This window comes from Oncorhynchus tshawytscha, unplaced genomic scaffold (assembly GCF_018296145.1).
Source record: "Oncorhynchus tshawytscha isolate Ot180627B unplaced genomic scaffold, Otsh_v2.0 Un_contig_11576_pilon_pilon, whole genome shotgun sequence".
In the NCBI taxonomy this organism is placed as follows: Eukaryota; Metazoa; Chordata; class Actinopteri; order Salmoniformes; family Salmonidae; genus Oncorhynchus; species Oncorhynchus tshawytscha.
Window position 1 is genome coordinate 240,904 of NW_024609616.1, and position 19,778 is coordinate 260,681.

At 43.5% G+C, this 19,778-nt stretch overlaps 1 protein-coding gene across 1 annotated transcript; it reads left to right on the top strand.

The window, feature by feature from the left end:
- Positions 1–396: 396 nt before the first annotated feature.
- LOC121845284 (TGF-beta-activated kinase 1 and MAP3K7-binding protein 1-like) lies at positions 397–17,293 on the top strand (the record flags this gene model as incomplete). The annotated part of the gene is given in 12 exon segments (XM_042316314.1): positions 397–653; positions 1,245–1,375; positions 6,181–6,279; positions 7,758–7,911; positions 8,114–8,200; positions 8,435–8,573; positions 10,719–10,835; positions 11,590–11,701; positions 16,697–16,841; positions 17,116–17,194; positions 17,197–17,214; positions 17,217–17,293. Coding segments are annotated over 12 exon segments (1,191 nt in total), but the record flags the coding sequence as incomplete, so codon positions are not given.
- Positions 17,294–19,778: the final 2,485 nt, after the last annotated feature.

Consider the following 19,778-nt stretch of genomic DNA (forward strand, 5'->3'; position numbering starts at 1 on the left):
AAGGCAGGAAGTATTACAACTGTGAGTTTTGTACTAATAGTATTGAAAATGTATCACGATTAAACAGCTGACATTTGCACTAAACACTGAGGACAGTGAGCCTGCACATTTCAAAGTTGTTTTGGTATTGGTAGCTTTTACAGTTTTGTCGCCACATGTGCCAGCTACATGTGCCAGAAAGAAAATAATATTATGTCAGATTTCTAAAGTTGTTCAGCAAGCACATCTGACTCTAACTAATAAATGTTCCATCCTCTTTCTCGACTCTCGAAGTGTCATACAACACATGTCAACATGATGGCGCTATAATAAAGGAAATTAGAAGCAAACTTGTTTTACTGTAGCAAACAGCCTTTAGTTGATAAAGTATCTTTGAATGGTCGCTCTCCGTTTGGATTACTCAAGAGTCATGAGAAGAAAGAGTAATGAGAAGAAGCTCAGGTATGAAGGCGAAACTTGATTGATTTGTACAAGTTCAGATATCTCCCTTTACTGCTTTTCAAGCACATTTTGACGTGAAAATCAACGAGACGTGAAGATCAACGTGTGTCAATGCGCAATCGCTGCGCAAGGTTGACGCACATGAATGCATCAAAGTTGTCCACAGAGTTCCATCAAAGATGGCGTCTCAGCGTCGGCAAATGATGCAAAGCGTAAGACAAAAACGATTTCTCCCTCTTGTAGACGTGCTTATTGTTAAAAATAACTCCAGTCATATTTTGTTGTTTGAAAAAAGTAATCTAGCTTTCCAAAGGACAATTGAAACAACTACTTCACGGGCCCTGTGCCGCAAACAGCAAGATCCGCCGCTAGTCTAGCGTGGCTAAAAACATTGCTAGTTTAGTCAGCTAGCTAACTAAGTTTGTGTTCTTCACTTGGCAATTTATATGTATTTATCAAGTTACTATTTAAGGGGAGATTTTCTTAGCCACGGGTCAGTTGAGTGTTATCCAAATAATTGGTTATATCTACAGTAGCTAGCCAATGGTAGTGAAGAACGGGATATTTTCTGAAAACACTAACTTAATATTACACTTTGAGCCTACGTTTCTATGTGAATATTGTAGTTTCTTTGGTCGTCAAAGCCTAACTGAAGCAGAAGTCTGAGGAGACAATTAAGCAGGACAATTTCAATGGTTGTCAGAAAACTCTGAACACTAAAACCATAGAATTGGGCTACATAAGTACGATCGCTATGACTTAACACAATAGCTAATGTCATTCTTCAAACTCCACCCTGGTAGCATCAGAGCTGGACAGATGACCTGCCCCTGTGTCAGATGTGCGGGGTGGGAACAGCCCCCAACTGTACCTACGGACCCGATGGAAAGGACACCCAGAGCCACCCCAACGAGGACGGACACTTCAGGTTCAGGTAACTAAGACACCTGTGCCTGATTCACACTTTAAGGCCAACCCCAGCTGGCCTGGTTACATATCCACTATAGGTACGGGAACCATGCTGGAAAGGACCATATAACAAAAAACATATTCAAGGCAGCATAGTTTGGTTTGGCAGTCTGAAAATGCTACTGGAGCCATTGATATGTCCCTGTATACCAGCATTGCCCAAACAAGGGGTGCTGACTGATTTTGGAAATGGGGTTGTTAGATAACACCCTCAATTGCTTGGTTCATAGAACCGGGTTTACGTCAGTAACGTCTGTTAGCCACTAGATGCTGTTGTCAGATTACATAGACCCTCAAATTATTAGAGATTAAGTCCAAGTTTGATAAACGCCCATATCTATTGGGTTAGATTCCAGTGTGCCATCACAGCAGCAAAATGTGTGACCTGTTGCCACAAGAAAAGGGCAACCAGTGAAGAACAAACACAATTTCAGTGCAAAATTATTCAGCCCCCTTAAGTTAATACTTTGTAGCGCCACCTTTTGCTGCGATTACAGCTGTAAGTCGCTTGAGGTATGTCTCTATCAGTTTTGCACATCGAGAGACTGAAATATTTTCCCATTCCTCCTTGCAAAACAGCTCGAGCTCAGTGAGGTTGGATGGAGAGCATTTGTGAACAGCAGTTTTCAGTTCTTTCCACAGATTCTCGATTGGATTCAGGTCTGGACTTTGACTTGGCCATTCTAACACCTGGATATGTTTATTTTTGAACCATTCCATTGTAGATTTTGCTTTATGTTTTGGATCATTGTCTTGTTGGAAGACAAATCTCCGTCCCAGTCTCAGGTCTTTTGCAGACTCCATCAGGTTTTCTTCCAGAATGGTCCTGTATTTGGCTCCATCCATCTTCCCATCAATTTTAACCATCTTCCCTGTCCCTGCTGAAGAAAAGCAGGCCCAAACCATGATGCTGCCACCACCATGTTTGACAGTGGGGATGGTGTGGTCAGGGTGATGAGCTGTGTTGCTTTTACGCCAAACATAACGTTTTGCATTGTTGCCAAAAAGTTCAATTTTGGTATCATCTGACCAGAGCACCTTCTTCCACATGTTTGGTGTGTCTCCCAGGTGGCTTGTGGCAAACTTTAAACGACACTTTTTATGGATATCTTTAAGAAATGGCTTTCTTCTTGCCACTCTTCCATAAAGGCCAGATTTGTGCAATACACGACTGATTGTTGTCCTATGGACAGAGTCTCCCACCTCAGCTGTAGATCTCTGCAGTTCATCCAGAGTGATCATGGGCCTCTTGGCTGCATCTCTGATCAGTCTTCTCCTTGTATGAGCTGAAAGCTTAGAGGGACGGCCAGGTCTTGGTAGATTTGCAGTGGTCTGATACTCCTTCCATTTCAATATTATCACTTGCACAGTGCTCCTTGGGATGTTTAAAGCTTGGGAAATCTTTTTGTATCCAAATCCGGCTTTAAACTTCTTCACAACAGTATCTCGGACCTGCCTGGTGTGTTCCTTGTTCTTCATGATGCTCTCTGCGCTTTTAACGGACCTCTGAGACTATCACAGTGCTGGTGCATTTATACGGAGACTTGATTACACACAGGTGGATTGTATTTATCATCATTAGTCATTTAGGTCAACATTGGATCATTCAGAGATCCTCACTGAACTTCTGGAGAGAGTTTGCTGCACTGAAAGTAAAGGGGCTGAATAATTTTGCACGCCCAATTTTTCAGTTTTTGATTTGTTAAAAAAGTTTGAAATATCCAATAAATGTCGTTCCACTTCATGATTGTGTCCCACTTGTTGTTGATTCTTCACAAAAAAATACAGTTTTATATCTTTATGTTTGAAGCCTGAAATGTGGCAAAAGGTCGCAAAGTTCAAGGGGGCCGAATACTTTCGCAAGGCACTGTATATACTGCTCAAAAATATACACTGCTCAAAAAAAAATAAAGGGAAATACTTAAATAACACAATGTAACTCCAAGTCAATCACACTTCTGTGAAATCAAACTGTCCACTTAGGAAGCAACACTGATTGACAATCAATTTCACATGCTGTTGTGCAAATGGAATAGACAACAGGTGGAAATTATAGGCAATTAGCAAGACACCCCCAATAAAGGAGTGGTTCTGCAGGTGGGGACCATAGACCCCTTCTCAGTTCCTATGCTTCCTGGCTGATGTTTTGGTCACTTTTGAATGCTGGCGGTGCTTTCACTCTAGTGGCATGACCGGTTTGGCGGTGGGTCAGTCATGGTGTGGGGTGGCATTTCTTTGGGGGGCCGCACAGCCCTCCATGTGCTCGCCAGAGGTAGCCTGACTGCCATTAGGTACCGAGATGAGATCCTCAGACCCCTTGTGAGACCATATGCTGGTGCGGTTGGCCCTGGGTTCCTCCTAATGCAAGACAATGCTAGACCTCATGTGGCTGGAGTGTGTCAGCAGTTCCTGCAAGAGGAAGGCATTGATGCTATGGATTGGCCCGCCCGTTCCCCAGACCTGAATCCAATTGAGCATATCTGGGACATCATGTCTCGCTCCATCCACCAACGCCACGTTGCACCACAGACTGTCCAGGAGTTGGCGTATGCTTTAGTCCAGGTCTGGGAGGAGATCCCTCAGGAGACCATGCCCCACCTCATCAGGAGCATGCCCAGGCGTTGTAGGGAGGTCATACAGGCACGTGGAGGCCACACACACTACTGAGCCTCATTTTGACTTGTTTTAAGGACATTATATCAAAGTTGGATCAGCCTGTAGTGTGGTTTTCCACTTTAATTTTGAGTGTGACTCCAAATCCAGACCTCCATGTCTTAATGAATTTGATTTCCATTGATAATTTGTGTGTGATTTTGTTGTCAGCACATTCAACTATGTAATGAAAAAAGTATTCAATAAGAATATTTAATTCATTCAGATCTAGGATGAGTGTTCCCTTTATTTTTTTGAGCAGTGTATATAGACACACACACACACAGTGGGGAGAACAAGTATTTGATAACTTGCTAAATCAGCAGTGTTTCCTACTTACAAAGCATGTAGAGGTCTGTATTTTTTATCATAGGTACACGTCAACTGTGAGACGGAATCTAAAACAAAAATCCAGAAAATCACATTGTATGATTAAGTAATTAATTTGCATTTTATTGCATGACATAAGTATTTGATACATCAGAAAAGCAGAACTTAATATTTGGTACAGAAACCTTTGTTTGCAATTAGAGATCATACGTTTCCTGTAGTTCTTGACCAGGTTTTCACACACTGCAGCAGGGATTTTGGCCCACTCCTCCATACAGACCTTCTCCAGATCCTTCAGATTTCGGTGCTGTCGCTGGGCAATACGGACTTTCAGCTCCCTCCAAAGATTTTCTATTGGGTTCAGGTCTGGAGACTGGCTAGGCCACTCCAGGACCTTGAGATGCTTCTTACGGAGCCACTCCTTAGTTGCCCTGGCTGTGTGTTTCGGGTCGTTGTCATGTTGGAAGACCCAGCCACGACCCATCTTCAATGCTCTTACTGAGGGAAGGAGGTTGTTGGCCAAGATCTTGCGATACATGGCCCCATCCATCCTCCCCTCAATACGGTGCAGTCGTCCTGTCCCCTTTGCAGAAAAGCATCCCAAAAGAATGATGTATACACCTCCATGCTTCACGGTTGGGATGGTGTTCTTGGGGTTGTACGCATCCTTCTTCCTCCAAACACGGCGAGTGGACCAAAAAACTCTATTTTTGTCTCATCAGACCACATGACCTTCTCCCATTCCTCCTCTGGATCATCCAGATGGTCATTGGCAAACTTCAGACGGGCCTGGACATGCGCTGGCTTGAGCAGGGGGACCTTGCGTGTGCTGCAGGATTTTAATCCATGATGGCGTAGTGTGTTACTAATGGTTTTCTTTGAGACTGTGGTCCCAGCTCTCTTCAGGTCATTGACCAGTCCTGCCGTGTAGTTCTGGGCTGATCCCTCACCTTCCTCATGATCGTTGATGCCCCACGAGGTGAGATCTTGCATGGAGCCCCAGACCGAGGGTGATTGACCGTCATCTTGAACTTCTTCCATTTTCTAATAATTGCGCCAACAGTTGTTGCCTTCTCACCAAGCTGCTTACCTATTGTCCTGTAGCCCATCCCAGCCTTGTGCAGGTCTACAATTTTATCCCTGATGTCCTTACACAGTTCTCAGGTCTTGGCCATTGTGGAGAGGTTGGAGTCTGTTTGATTGAGTGTGTGGACAGGTGTCTTTTATACAGGTTCAAACAGGTGCATTTAATACAGGTAATGAGTGGAGAACAGGAGGGCTTCTTAAAGAAAAACTAACAGGTTTGTGAGAGCCGGAATTCTTACTGGTTGGTAGGTGATCAAATACTTATGTCATGTAATAAAATGCAAATTAATTACTTAATCATAAAATGTGATTTTCTGGATTTTTGTTTTAGATTCCGTCTCTCACAGTTGAAGTGTACCTATGATAAAAAGTACAGACCTCTACATGCTTTGTAAGTAGGAAAACCTGCAAAATCGTCTGTGTCAAATACTTGTTCTCCCCACTGTATAGATATATATATTTTTTTTGTAAGTTTAGTGAAATTTGTATTGAAATTTGTATTGTTTTATCTTTTCACTTGCTTTGGCAATGTAAACATATGTTTCCCATGCCAATAAAGCCCTTGAATTGAATTGTAATTAACAGAGCGGTTTTTATTTTCTTCCTACAATTGTGGCTCTATTTTTTTAACGCTTTATGACCCCATTACTGAAAGATGAGACGCTCAGAAACACGTATGTGTCTGCTGTTTCCCTCTACAAGCCTCAGTAGAACAGATTGGACAAGACCACACACTACATCAGACTGGGGGGGGGTGGAATTAGGCCCCACAACACCCACCCGTAGCACGCTCTCCAGCAGGTATATCTCACTGGTCATCCCCAAAGCCAACACCTCCTTTGGCCGCCTTTCCTTCCAGTTCTCTGCTGCCAATGACTGGAACGAATTGCAAAAATCGCTGAAGCTGGAGACTTATTTCCCACACTAACTTTAAACATCAGCTATCTGAGCAGCTAACCGATCGCTGCAGCTGTACATAGCCCGTCTGTAAATTGCCCACCCAATCTACCTACCTCATCTCCATATTGTTTTTATTTACTTTTCTGCTCTTTTGCACACCAGTATTTATTTCTACTTGCACATCACCATCTGCTCAACTATCACTGCAGTGTTTATTTGCTAAATTGTAATTACTTCGCTACTATGTCCTATTTATTTCCTTACCACCTCATGCCATTTGCACACACTGTATATAGACTCCTTTTTTTCTATTGTGTTATTGACTGTGCGCTTGTTTATTCCATGTGTAACTCTGTGTTGTTTGTGTCTCACTGCTTTGCTTTATCTTGGCCAGATCGCAGTTGTAAATGAGAACTTGTTCTCAACTAGCTTACTTGGTTAAATAAAGGTGAAATAAAAAATAAAATCTTTCTACACAGAAGATCATACAAAATGATTGCCTGATGAGCTTCTGAACTTCCCAATACCTTTCTGATGCATTTCAGTCACCTCAAACTAGGGCTGGGCTTTAGTATCACGGCAAGTCAATAAAACATGAAGCGGATTTAACTTCTTTAGGAAAACAGCCCTGATGTTGGAAACAAACATTATTTTGTCATCCAGAGTCACATGCATTTATTTTCCAAACTATTGCCTGCAATATTTTACATACAGAAGGTTTTTAAAGAACCAGAGAGTTAATATTGCTTTGTTTTTAAAATGTTTGCCATGGAAACAATATCGCAATACTGGTTTTGTCCCAGCCTTACTTCAAACCATTCTTCCTTCATATTGATATACTGTCAAAAGTACTGTCAGTGTGATTTGTAATAGACTGTCATAGCCCCAATTTTTTTCAAGTCAACATTGGCTGTTGTTGATTACATCACGTTTTACATGGTGGGGTCGTGGGCCAAAAAGAGAGCCCTGCTGTATAACCCAGACCCGTATGTAGCTTCCATACTCACACTTACCAAGGCTGGTGATCTGTGCAGATTACACAGCCAGGAAGACTTCTAGGAATATTGACCAATAGGACATAAAGAGTTGTCTTCTGTCCAATCAGAGGTGAGGATGGCTGTTTCCTGTACAGGGTTCGATGGGAGCAGTGTATTTTTGTGTCTCAATGGGTGAGTTTGTTGTTGCATGGCCCGGTGCCCCTGTGGGTGGAGAGTTCTCCTTAGTACCAATGATTATTTTAGACCATTCCAAACTGCCCACAGGGGGGTTCCGGGCCATGCAAAACAAACTTGACCAGTGTCTCGCAGCAGACCAATCAAACATAAGAGTTGTTCTTGTTTTGACCACTCAGACAAAGTTGTTTCTTTCTGTCCAATCAGAGGTGAGGAAGGCTGTTTCCTGTATGGAGTGTTTAATGGGTTTGATGGGAGCAGAGTGTCCAGCTTCGTCTCTCAGTGTCTGACAGCAGAACTGCTTCTGGGACAGCTCAAGTCTACACACACTGACTCTGATGTCCGCAGAATTCTCTCACAGGTGTGTGTGTGTGTGTGTGTGTGTGTGTGTGTGTGTGTGTGTGTGTGTGTGAGAGAGAGAGAGAGATATCGACTGTTATGTCTTTGAATCAGCGTGTCTGCCTGCAATCCTGTCTGCTCTAGGTAGAACGCATTCGTAGAAGCATCATATCATAAGAAATGCTATTTGAATGTTTATACCATTGATTCTGTTTTATCCTCAGGCCTTCGACGTTGTAGAGAAGAGTTACTTTGAGACAATCGGTGACGCTCTTGCAGAGAAGGCTACTATTATATCCCAACTACCTGAGGTAAGCATGGCACTCTGTCACTCATAGTGTGTTAAGTTTCCTTCTACTACTTAGATTTCCATGACAACCACCGTTTTAATTCACATTAGAATGTAGTCATTGGGAATCAATATAGTCTCATTAGCCATTTAATCGACCTTAACTAACATTCTTAAATCTCTTAATCTCCTCTCTCCTATTACCATCTTCTTCTTCTTTTTTTGCCCCCCTCTCCCTCCCTCCCCCCTCCACCAGGGAGTATCGTTCCACCAGCTCTCCCCCCAGAGTCAGAAGCTTTCCGAGAGGCTGAAGGACCTGGAGCAGGAAGTGTCTGGTGGAGCTACCGCTGTTGTGGCTCTGATACACAACAACAAGCTCTACATCGCCAACGTGGGTACGTACTGTTGTTCCACACACACACACACATACACACACACAGAGGAAGCTCACATGCAGGAGCACAGCCTTGCACTAACACGACCACAGCCATGTAAACATACAAACACAATTATACCTCTTAGGGCTTCTTATGTCCTCACTGACCTTTTACACGCACGTTACAATGCCATTTACTTCTCTGAATCAAAACGCCTGTTAGAAATGATATTCAGAATGTCAACAGGCCTTGTTCCAGCCTTTCTGCCCTGTAACTCGTTTCTTCGTCAACATCTGTCTGTGTGACCCCCCCCGGAGGCAGAGAGAGGAAAAACATTTAAACATATTATTTGAGAAAAATCTAAAAGCCAGACCACTCTGGTAGGAAATTAGAATTCTAGCCGAAAGCCAGAAAGAGATTTCTGAAATGAACACACACATTCCCTGGGGATTTCACCGTGGGTTGATATAACAACCAGACCCATTTTCATAATCATTTCTCATTGGTCCAATAGGCCTTATACCATCTGTCTGACTATTCAATCCAGACATGTGTGTGTCAGTCATTGGTTCATAGAAAATAAACTCCACTGGTGATTTAAGTCCTCCATAATTGTAAAGGATCTTTAAAGCTACGATTTGGTGTCAACTATTCCAGACTGGCCATTTGGGATCCTTTTTCCCCTCCATGGTTAGCCGCCTCTCTGCCCGTCTCAAATGGGGATTTGGGGGCCAAATAAAAGACTAAGAAAGAAGGGGAGGAATGAAGGGGAAAAGACACTTGGGGTTTTCAAGTGTCGGAATAAGGGCAGAAAATGATTTATTTTTCAGGGGGAGAAAAAACTAAAGGTTGTTCATTGCAGGGGTGGTGGAGAGGAGGAAAAGGAGACTGTTCAGTCTACCTCACCAGCTATGTCCAGGTCAGGGTCAAAGTGGAGAGGTGACCTTGGCAATGAAACGGAACCTTTAAGGGAGAAAAGTGTTTCCAGCTGTGGAGTCACCTGACTCATTCCATACTCTGTGTGTGTGTGTGTGTGTGTGTGTGTGTGTGTGTGTGTGTGTGTGTGTGTGTGTGTGTGTGTGTGTGTGTGTGTGTCCTATGGGCTTGTTATGTTTTATTTCTGCTGAGATGTGGAAGTTGTTGCAATGTCACGGTCAGGAACACAAGATGTAAACAATGTCTCCTCTACAATTATGCTAACCAAGCTATTACCCACCAGCATGGACAGGCTATTTGATTTATTTATGGACAGGTTATTTGATTTGTTTATGGAAAGGTTATTTGATTTATTTATGGACAGGTTATTTGATTTATTTATGGACAGGTTATTTGATTTATTTATGGACAGGTTATTTGATTTGTTTATGGACAGGTTATTTGATTTATTTATGGACAGGTTATTTGATTTGTTTATGGACAGGTTATTTGATTGTAATCAACTGGTCTTAAAACCAGAAAGACCAATTAATAGACAATTACAACCATTTCATTTGTTAATTATTCTTTTCTTTTTTTAAATGTAATTTACCAGATACTCTTAACCCTAATTGCTCCTGTAAGTCATTCTGGGTAACTATTTGCACATCATTACAACTTTGGAACTTTTGTGTGTGAGAGAGAGAATTCCAGCCATTAAATGAATGAAGTAATCAGCGAGGTCTCCATTACAGTGACTGTTTCAGACTGGTTTCAGTCAGGGATCTGAGTGATGAGGATGTCTGGGTCAGCCTTTTAATTGATGAATGTACCAATCAATCAATAAAATGAAATGCTATTATTATACAATACTAGATTATGTTCTGTTTCTGGTCCCGGTACCAACCAAACTCTCTTACTGTATTTCATTCATATGGGTAGTTGTGGTCCAGGTACCAACCAGGCCCTGCTGTGTAAGTCCTATAAGAGGAGGAGGATATCTTACCAACAGGTTGTGTTTGTATTGTGGCCTAATGGTTTTGTTGTGGTCCAGGTGCCAACCAGGCCCTGCTGTGTAAGTCCTATAAGAGGAGAAGGATATCTTAACAACAGGTTGTGATTGGTTTGTGTTTGTATTGTTGCCTAATGGTTGTGTTGTGGTCCCGGTGCCAACCGGGCCCTGCTGTGTAAGTCCTATACAAGGAGAAGAATATCTTAACAACAGGTTGTGTTTGTGTTGTGGTCCAGGTACCAACCGGGCCCTGCTGTGTAAGTCGACCAGCGACGGTCAGAACCAGGTGATCCAGATTGGACGACCTCACACCACAGAGAACGAGGACGAGCTCCAGAGACTGGCTGGGCTGGGTGAGTCTCACACACACACACACACACACACACACAGTGTCTGTGCATGGGTTCACTTCACGCTGTTACAGCCTGGTAGCTACGGGAGAAGTTGAGCCTTGCGCTTCAACGCTCTTAGTTGTTGTGGAACTTGACCCACTAGGCTGTTTACTTTGCACCTACATCATACTGCTGAATCTGCCTTTAAAATGGAATGGGGTCAATTCATTGGAAAACGCACACCCTGGTTGAAGGTGACCTCTTCTCCTTCCCCCTCCCCTCTTCTCCTCCCCTTCCTCTCTTACTTTCATCACCGCCACCTATCTCTCCCATCTCTCCTTCATTCGTCCCTTACGTCTGCCCTCCTCTTCCCTTTCTTGCTGTTTCCTTGTTCCCTCCTCCTCTACTCCCCTTCACCTCTCCTCCTGTCTTCACCTCTCCTCCTCTACTCCCCTTCACCTCTCCTCCTGTCTCCTCTTCTCCACCTCATCCCCTCCTCCCACCCTGTCTTTCCCCCTGTCGCATCCTCTACTCCCCTTCACCTCTCCTCCTGTCTCCTCTTCTCCACCTCATCCCCTCCTCCCACCCTGTCTTTCCCCCTGTCGCATCCTCTACTCCCCTTCACCTCTCCACCTGTCTCCTCTTCTCCACCTCATCCCCTCCTCCCACCCTGTCGTTCCCCCTGTCGCATCCTCTACTCCCCTTCACCTCTCCACCTGTCTCCTCTTCTCCACCTCATCCCACTTTACCCCTCATCCTCTCCTCCATCCCCCAGGTCTTGATGTGTCTGGTCTTCGTCAGGCGGCTCTGATAGCTGGTCAGAGCAGCACCAGGAGGATTGGAGACTACAGGGTTAAATATAACTACACAGATATAGATCTGTTGAGGTAGGGGTGCACACAAACACTAGCGCATGTACATCCATTTATACACACACACCACACACAGGCTCAGAAGTCCAATTTCCTGCTGTCCTCTGTAGCCGAGCCAAACGGATGAATATAAGGCTGGATCTTTGAATAGGATTCAACTTATCCACAGAAAAATGCACTTAATTGAGTTTCCAATTGGATTTCTTCAGTGCTACATAGCGGTAGGTAGACTGAGTACAAGACATTTCAAGTGGAAAAACGCTCCACTTTTGTATTTGTATTCATTAAGGATCCCCATCAGTTCCTGCCAAGGCAGCAGCTACTCTTCTGGGGTCCAGCAACATTAAGGCAGTTATATATATAGTTACAGTGGGGAGAACAAGTATTTGATACATTGCCGATTTTGCAGGTTTTCCTACTTACAAAGCATGTAGAGGTCTGCAATTTTTATCATAGGTACACTTCAACTGTGAGAGACGGAATCTAAAACAAAAATCCAGAAAATCACATTGTATGATTTTTAAGTAATTCATTTGCATTTTATTGCATGACATAGGTATTGATCACCTACCAACCAGTAAGAATTCCGGCTCTCAGAAACCTGTTAGTTTTTCTTTAAGAAGCCCTCCTGTTCTCCACTCATTACCTGTATTAACTGCACCTGTTTGAACTCGTTACCTGTATAAAAGACACCTGTCCACACACTCAATCAAACAGACTACAACCTCTCCACAATGGCCAAGACCAGAGAGCTGTGTAAGGACATCAGGGATAAAATTGTAGACCTGCAGAAGGCTGGGATGGGCTACAGGCCAATAGGCAAGCAGCATGGTGAGAAGGCAACAACTGTTGGCGCAATTATTAGAAAATGGAAGAAGTTCAAGATGACGGTCAATCACCCTCGGTCTGGGGCTCCATGCAAGATCTCACCTCGTGGGGCATCAATGATCATGAGGAAGGTGAGGGATCCGCCCAGAACCACACGGCAGGACCTGGTCAATGACCTGAAGAGAGCTGGGACCACAGTCTCAAAGAAAACCATTAGTAACACACTACGCCGTCATGGATTAAAATCCTGCAGCGCAGCTGAAGTTTTTTTTTTTTTTTTTTTTTTGGTCTAAACTCCCGCTGTGTTTGGAGGAAGAAGAAGGATGAGTACAACCCCAAGAACACCATCCCAACCGTGAAGCATGGAGGTGGAAACATCATTCTTTGGGGATTATTTTCTGCAAAGGGGACAGGACGACTGCACCATATTGAGGGGAAGATGGATGGGGCCATATATCGCGAGATCTTGGCCAACAACCTCCTTCCCTCAGTAAGAGCATTGAAGATGGGTCGTGGCTGGGTCTTCCAGCATGACAACGACCTGAAACACACAGCCAGGGCAACTAAGGAGTGGCTCCGTAAGAAGCATCGCAAGGTCCTGGAGTGGCCTAGCCAGTCTCAGACCTGAACCCATTAGAAAATCTTTGGAGGGAGCTGAAAGTCCGTATTGCCCAGCGACAGCCCGAAACCTGAAGGATCTGGAGAAGGTCTGTATGGAGGAGTGGGCCAAAATCCCTGCTGCAGTGTGTGAAAACCTGGTCAAGAACTACAGGAAACGTATAATCTCTGTAATTGCAAGCAAAGGTTTCTGTACCAAATATTAAGTTATGCTTTTCTGATATATCAAATACTTATGTCATGCAATAAAATGCAAATTACTTACTTAAAAATCATACAATGTGATTTTCTGGATTTTTGTTTTAGATTCCGTCTCTCACAGTTGAAGTGTACCTATGATACAAATGACAGACCTCTACATGCTTTGTAAGTAGGAAACCTGCTAAATCGGCAGTGTTATCAAATACTTGTTCTCCCCACTGTATATAGTTTAAAATATTACATTTCATAACACGTTTCACGGCACATTAAGTGTTTCCCCTCAGGCCACTACTCTACTATCACATCTCTACAATACAACATCCTGTGGACCTGTGTGTAGAGTGTGTGTCTTATCATGTGTCTGTGCCTGTGTGTGTCTCTTCACAGTCCCAGCTGTTCCATAAGGTGTATTTTTATCTGTTTTACTGCTTGCATCAGTAACCTGATGTGGAATAGAGTTCCATGTACTCATGTCTCTTTTTAGTACTGTGCGCCTCCCATAGTCTGTTATTGAGGATTGTGAAGAGACCTCTGGTGACTTGTCTTGTGGGGTATGCTGGGTATCTGAGCTGTGTGCTAGTAGTTTATACAGACACCTCGGTACGTTCAGCACGTCAACACTTCTTACAAAAACAAGTAGTGATGAAGTCAAACTCTCCTCCACTCTCCGTGAGAGATTGACATGCATATCATTAATGTTAGCTCTCCGTGTACTTTTAAGGGCCAGCCGTGCTGCCCTGTTCTGAGACAAATGTCATTTTCCTAGGTCCCTCTTTGTGGCACCTGACAACACTACTGAACAGTAGTCCAGGTGCGACAAAACTAGAGTCTGTAGGACCTGCCTTGTTGATAGTGTTGTTAAGAAGGTAGACCAGCGCTTTACTATGGACAGACTTCTCCCCATCTTAGCTACTGTTGTATCAACATGTTTTGACCATGACAGTTTACAATCCAGTGTTACTCCAAGCAGTTTAGTCACCAACTTTCCACATAATTTATTACATGATTTAGTTGAGGTTTATTGTTTTAGTGAATAATTTGTCCCACATACAATGCTTTTAGTTTTTTAAATATTTAGGACTGACTTATTCTCTGCCACCCATTCTGAAACTAACCGCAGCTCTTCATTAAGTGTTGCAGTGATTTCACTCTCTGTAGTAGCTGACGTCAACAGTGTTGAGTCATCCAGACAGCTGAATCCCTGATTGTACCTGGATCGTGTTGTTGAGGCTTCCATTAAAGAACACCCTCTGTGATCTGTTAGACAGGTAGACAGGGGGTATGAAGCCATAACACATATGTTTTTCCATCAGCAGAATATGATCGATAATGTCAAAAGCCACAAGTCTAACAAAACAGCTCCCACAATCTTTTTTATCATACATTTCAGCCATTCATCAGTGATTTGTGTAAGTGCTGTGCTTGTTGAATGCCCTACCCTATAAGCATGCTGAAAGTCTGTTGTCAGTTTGTTCACAGTAAAATAGCATTGTATCTGGTCAAACACCATTTTTTCCAGAAGTTTACTAAGGTTGGTAACAGGCTGTTTGATGGGCTATTTGAGCCAGTAAAGGGGGCTTTACTGTTCTTGGGTAGCGTAATGACTTTAGCTTCCCTCCAGGCCTGAGGGCACACACTCTCTAGTAGGCTTAAATTGAAGATGTGGCAAATAGCAGTGGCAATATCATCCACTATTATCCTCAGTAATTCTCCATCCAAGTTGTCAGACACCGGTGGCTTGTCATCGTTGATAGACAACAATCATTTTTTCACCTTTTCCACACTCACTTTACAGAATTCAAAATGACAAATCTTGTTTTTCATAATTTGATCAGTTGTTATACTTGGATGTGTAATGTCAGCATTTGTTACTGGCATATCATGCCTAAATTTGCTAATCTTGCCATTGAAAAAAATCTATATCAGTGGCAATAACAGTGGGTTTTGTGTTGAATGAGCCATCTGATTCAATTTTTGCCCAAAATGTCACTTAAGGTGCTCCAAAGCTTTTTACTATTGTTCATTATGTAATTTAACTTTGTTTCATAGTATAGTTTATTTTTATTATTTTTATATATTATATAGTTTAGTCACATGATTTCTTTGCAGTACGTTTGCCAATCGGTTGTGCAGCCAGACTTATTTGACATTTCTTTTGCCTCATCCAACTCAACCATACCATTTTTCAATTCCTCATCAGTCCACAGGGTTTTAACAGTTTTTACAGTCATTTTCTTCATGGGTGCTGCTTATTAGCAACTGGAATAAGCAATTTCCTAAATGTGTCAAGTGCAGCGTCTGGTTGAACCTCATTACAGACCAACAAATATTCTTTACAGCATCAACATTGGAATCGCTGCAGATCTTATTGTATGACCTCTTATACACTATATTAGGTCCAGCCTGTGGAACTTTGGTTTTCCTAGATATGGCTACTATTGTGATCACTACATCCAATGGATTTGGATACTGCCTTAAAGCACATTTCTGCAGCATTAGTAAAGATGTGATCAGTACATGTTGGTGATTGAATTCCTGTGCTGTTTGTAACAACCCTGGTAGGTTGACTGATAACCTGAACCAGGTTGCAGGCGCTAGTTACAGTGTGAAGCTTTCTCTTGAGTGAGCAGTGTGATCAAAGCCTGTCAAAATATACCCCTCTGTTTATCTCAAACATTAACAAGCATTTCAAACGTTATCCAGATACTGACTGTTAGCACTTAGTGGTCTATAGCAGCTTCCCACCATAATGGGCTTTAGGTGAGGCAGATGAACCTGCAGCCATATTACTTCAACAGTATTTAACATGAGATCCTCTTAAGTTTTACAGGAATGTGGTTCTGATGATAAACAGCAACACCTCCACCTTTGGCATTTCTGTATTTTCTGTAGATGTTATAACCATGTGTTGCTGCCACTATAGCATCAAAGGTATTATCTAAGTGAGATTCAGATATTGTCTGAATATGAATGTCACCTGTTGCCAGCAAATGATTGATTTGTGGGCTATTTTTAGCACTTTTCTGGGATGCTTGATTGTTTTCATTGCTTAGCAGAAGTAGACATGCTCATGTTCTGTATGTTAGTGCAGGGTTAGCTGCACACAGTGGACTTCCTACTAGGGCACACCGCCTCAGTGCGAACACTATAACTCATAGGCACATGATTACTACATACAATAGCTGTAGGATCCACTTTAGATTGTATTGTAGGTTGGAAACAATGTTTTGCTGCACTTCCTCTTATCGCTTACCTCTATCTCATCCCTCTCTTTTCTCCTTTCTTTCTCTTTCACTCGCTCTCACTCTCCTTCGATCTGTCCGTCTTCTTCATTTTCCTCCATGCCCCGCCCACGACCATCAGCGCCGCCAAGAACAAGCCAATCATAGCAGAGCCGGAGATCCAGGCCAGCCAATCGTTAGAGGGTGTGACGGGCTTCCTGTTGCTGATGTCAGAGGGGCTCATCAAAGCCCTGGAGTCTGCCCACGGACCTGAACAGGCCAATCAGGTGGGTGCATTCACTTATCAATGAACCTCTTAACCAATACATTCACAACAAGCTTCTTTGATAAAGATCTCGTTCCAAGGAGGACGGTGCTGGTCTTTCCCAGTCGTCATAGTTCACCACCACCTCTTACTCTCCTCTTCCCAACTCCCACATCATCTACCCCTGTCTACCTCTCCTCCTCCCTCCCTCCTCCCCTCTCTCCCTACTGATTTCAGTTGATTTCCCCATGAGATGAAACGTTGCATCGTTTTCCCCTCTCCTCCCCCTCCTCTAGGAGATGGTAGCGATGGTAGCAGCAGAACTAGCCCAACAGGGAAGCCTAGAGGCCGTGGCCCAGTCGGTGGTGGAGCGGGTCAGCGGCTACACCACGATGTCTCGCCAGCGGACGCCAGGCGTCCCACTGCTCCCGTCACGAAGACGGCCCAGCGCTGCCGTCACCACACCCACACAGGGTAGGTGTGAGGTACGCACACACAGAGAGGTCAACAGGGTAGGTACACGCTGGGCAGGTGGGTGGGAGAAGACGCGCCCACACAGGGTAGGTGGGGGGACACCCACACACGCGCACCCACACAGGGTAGGTGGGGGAGAGACGCGCCACACCCACACAGGGTAGGTGGGAGAGACGCGCCCACACAGGGTAGGTGGGCCACACAGGGTAGGTGGGGGAGAGACGCGCCCACACAGGGTAGGTGGGGAGAGACGCGCCCACACAGGGTAGGTGGGGGGAGACGCGCCCACAGGGTAGGTGGGGGAGAGACGCGCCCACACAGGGTAGGTGGGGGAGAGACGCGCCCACACAGGGTAGGTGGGGGAGAGACGCGCCCACAGAGAGCAGAAACACTCCCAGGTTAAGATGGATTGTATTTATTTCACCTTTATTTAACCAGGCTAATCAATTAAGAACAAATTGTTATTTACAATGACGGCCTGGCAAGAGGCAAAAAGGCCTCCTGTGGGGGATCAAAACTCTGAACAATGTAAGACTGAACACAGAAAGAAGACACTGGCAACAGCCAACTGTGTGTGCAGGCTTGTGTGGTGTAAAACAACAGGCTGCCTTACATAAGGCAATGTAAACTAGTGACATGGGGTGACAACTCAAAACAGCTACATGGCTCAACAACCTCTATTTAACCTTTGAACTCCTCCAGACACCATGTTCTGGTGTTTTAGGTTGGCCCGGGGAATTCAAGATCAGGGGCTGAGTAATGACAGGGACTATTAGCATAAAACAAGATTGAGATCGGAGCTTGTATGTGTTCTCATTTCATGTTAGAAGAGAGGATATATAACATGGCAGTGTTCCTTAAATGGTCTTCTGAACAAGACCAGGGTTTGAGCCTGCGTGTTGCAACTGATGTCCACCTGACAGCACTGTAGACTAGAGGTCGACCGATTTATGATTTTTCAACGCCGATACCGATTATTGGAGGACCAAAAAAAGCAGATACCGATTTTTAAATGTTTTATTTATTTGTAATAATGACAATTACAACAATACTGAATGAACACTTGTTTTAACTTAATATAATACATCAATAAAAATCAATTTAGCCTCAAGTAAATAATGAAACATGTTCAATTTGGTTTAAATAATGCAAGAACAAAGTGTTGGAGAAGAAAGTAAAGTGCAATATGTGCTATGTAAGAGAGCTAACATTTCAGTTCCTTGCTCAGAATATGAGAACATATGAAAGCTGGTGGTTCCTTTTAACATGAGACTTCAATATTCCAAGTTAAGAGATTTTAGGTTGTAGTTAATATAGTATTTATAGGAACATTTCTCTCTCTACCATTTGTATTCCATATACCTTTGACTATTGGGTGTTCTTATAGCCACTTTAGTATTGCCAGTGTAACAGTATAGCTTCCGTCCTTCTCCTCGCTCTTACCTGGGCTCGAACGAGGAACACATCGACAACAGCCACCCTCGAAGCAGCGTTACCCATCGCTCCACAAAAGCCGCGGCCCTTGCAGGTTAAGGGGGACAACTACTCTTAAGTTTCAGAGCGAGTGACATTTAAAACACTATTAGCGCTCACCCCGCTAACTAGCTAGCCATTTCACATCGGTTACACCAGCCTAATCTCGGGAGTTGATAGGCTTGAAGTCATAAACAAATTAATGCTTGAAGCACAGTGAAGAGCTGCTGGCAAAACGCACGAAAGTGCTGTTTGAATGAATGCTTTCGAGCCTGCTGCTGCCTACCATCACTCAGTCAGAATGCCCTATCAAATATCAAATCATAGACTTAATTATAACATAATAACACACAGAAATACAAGCCTTTGGTCATTAATATGGTCGAATCCGGAAACTATCATCTTGAAAACAAAACGTTAATTATTATCGCATATACACTGACTCTGCGTGCAATGAACGCAAGAGAAGTGACACAATTTCACCTAGTTAATATTGCCTGCTAACCTGGATTTCTTTTAGCTAAATATGCAGGTTTAAAAATATATACTTCTGTGTATTGATTTTAAGAAAGGCATTGATGTTTATGGTTAGGTACACGTTGGAGCAACGACAGTCCTTTTTCCGCGAATGCGCACCGCATCGTTTATATGCAACGCAGGACACGCTAGATAAACTAGTAATATCATCAACCATGTGTAGTTAACTAGTGATTATGATTGATTGATTGTTTTTTATAAGATAAGTTTAATGCTAGCTAGCAACTTACCTTGGCTTCTTACTGCATTCGCGTAACAGGCAGGCTCCTCATGGAGTGCAATGAGAGGCAGGTGGTTAGAGCGTTGGACTAGTTAACTGTTAGGTTGCAAGATAGAATCCCCCGAGCTGACAAGGTGAAAATCTGTCGTTCTGCCCCTGAACAAGGCAGTTAACCCATTGTTCCTAGACCAGTTAACCCACCGTTCCTTGGCCGTCATTGAAAATAACGTGTTCTTAACTGATATATATATATAT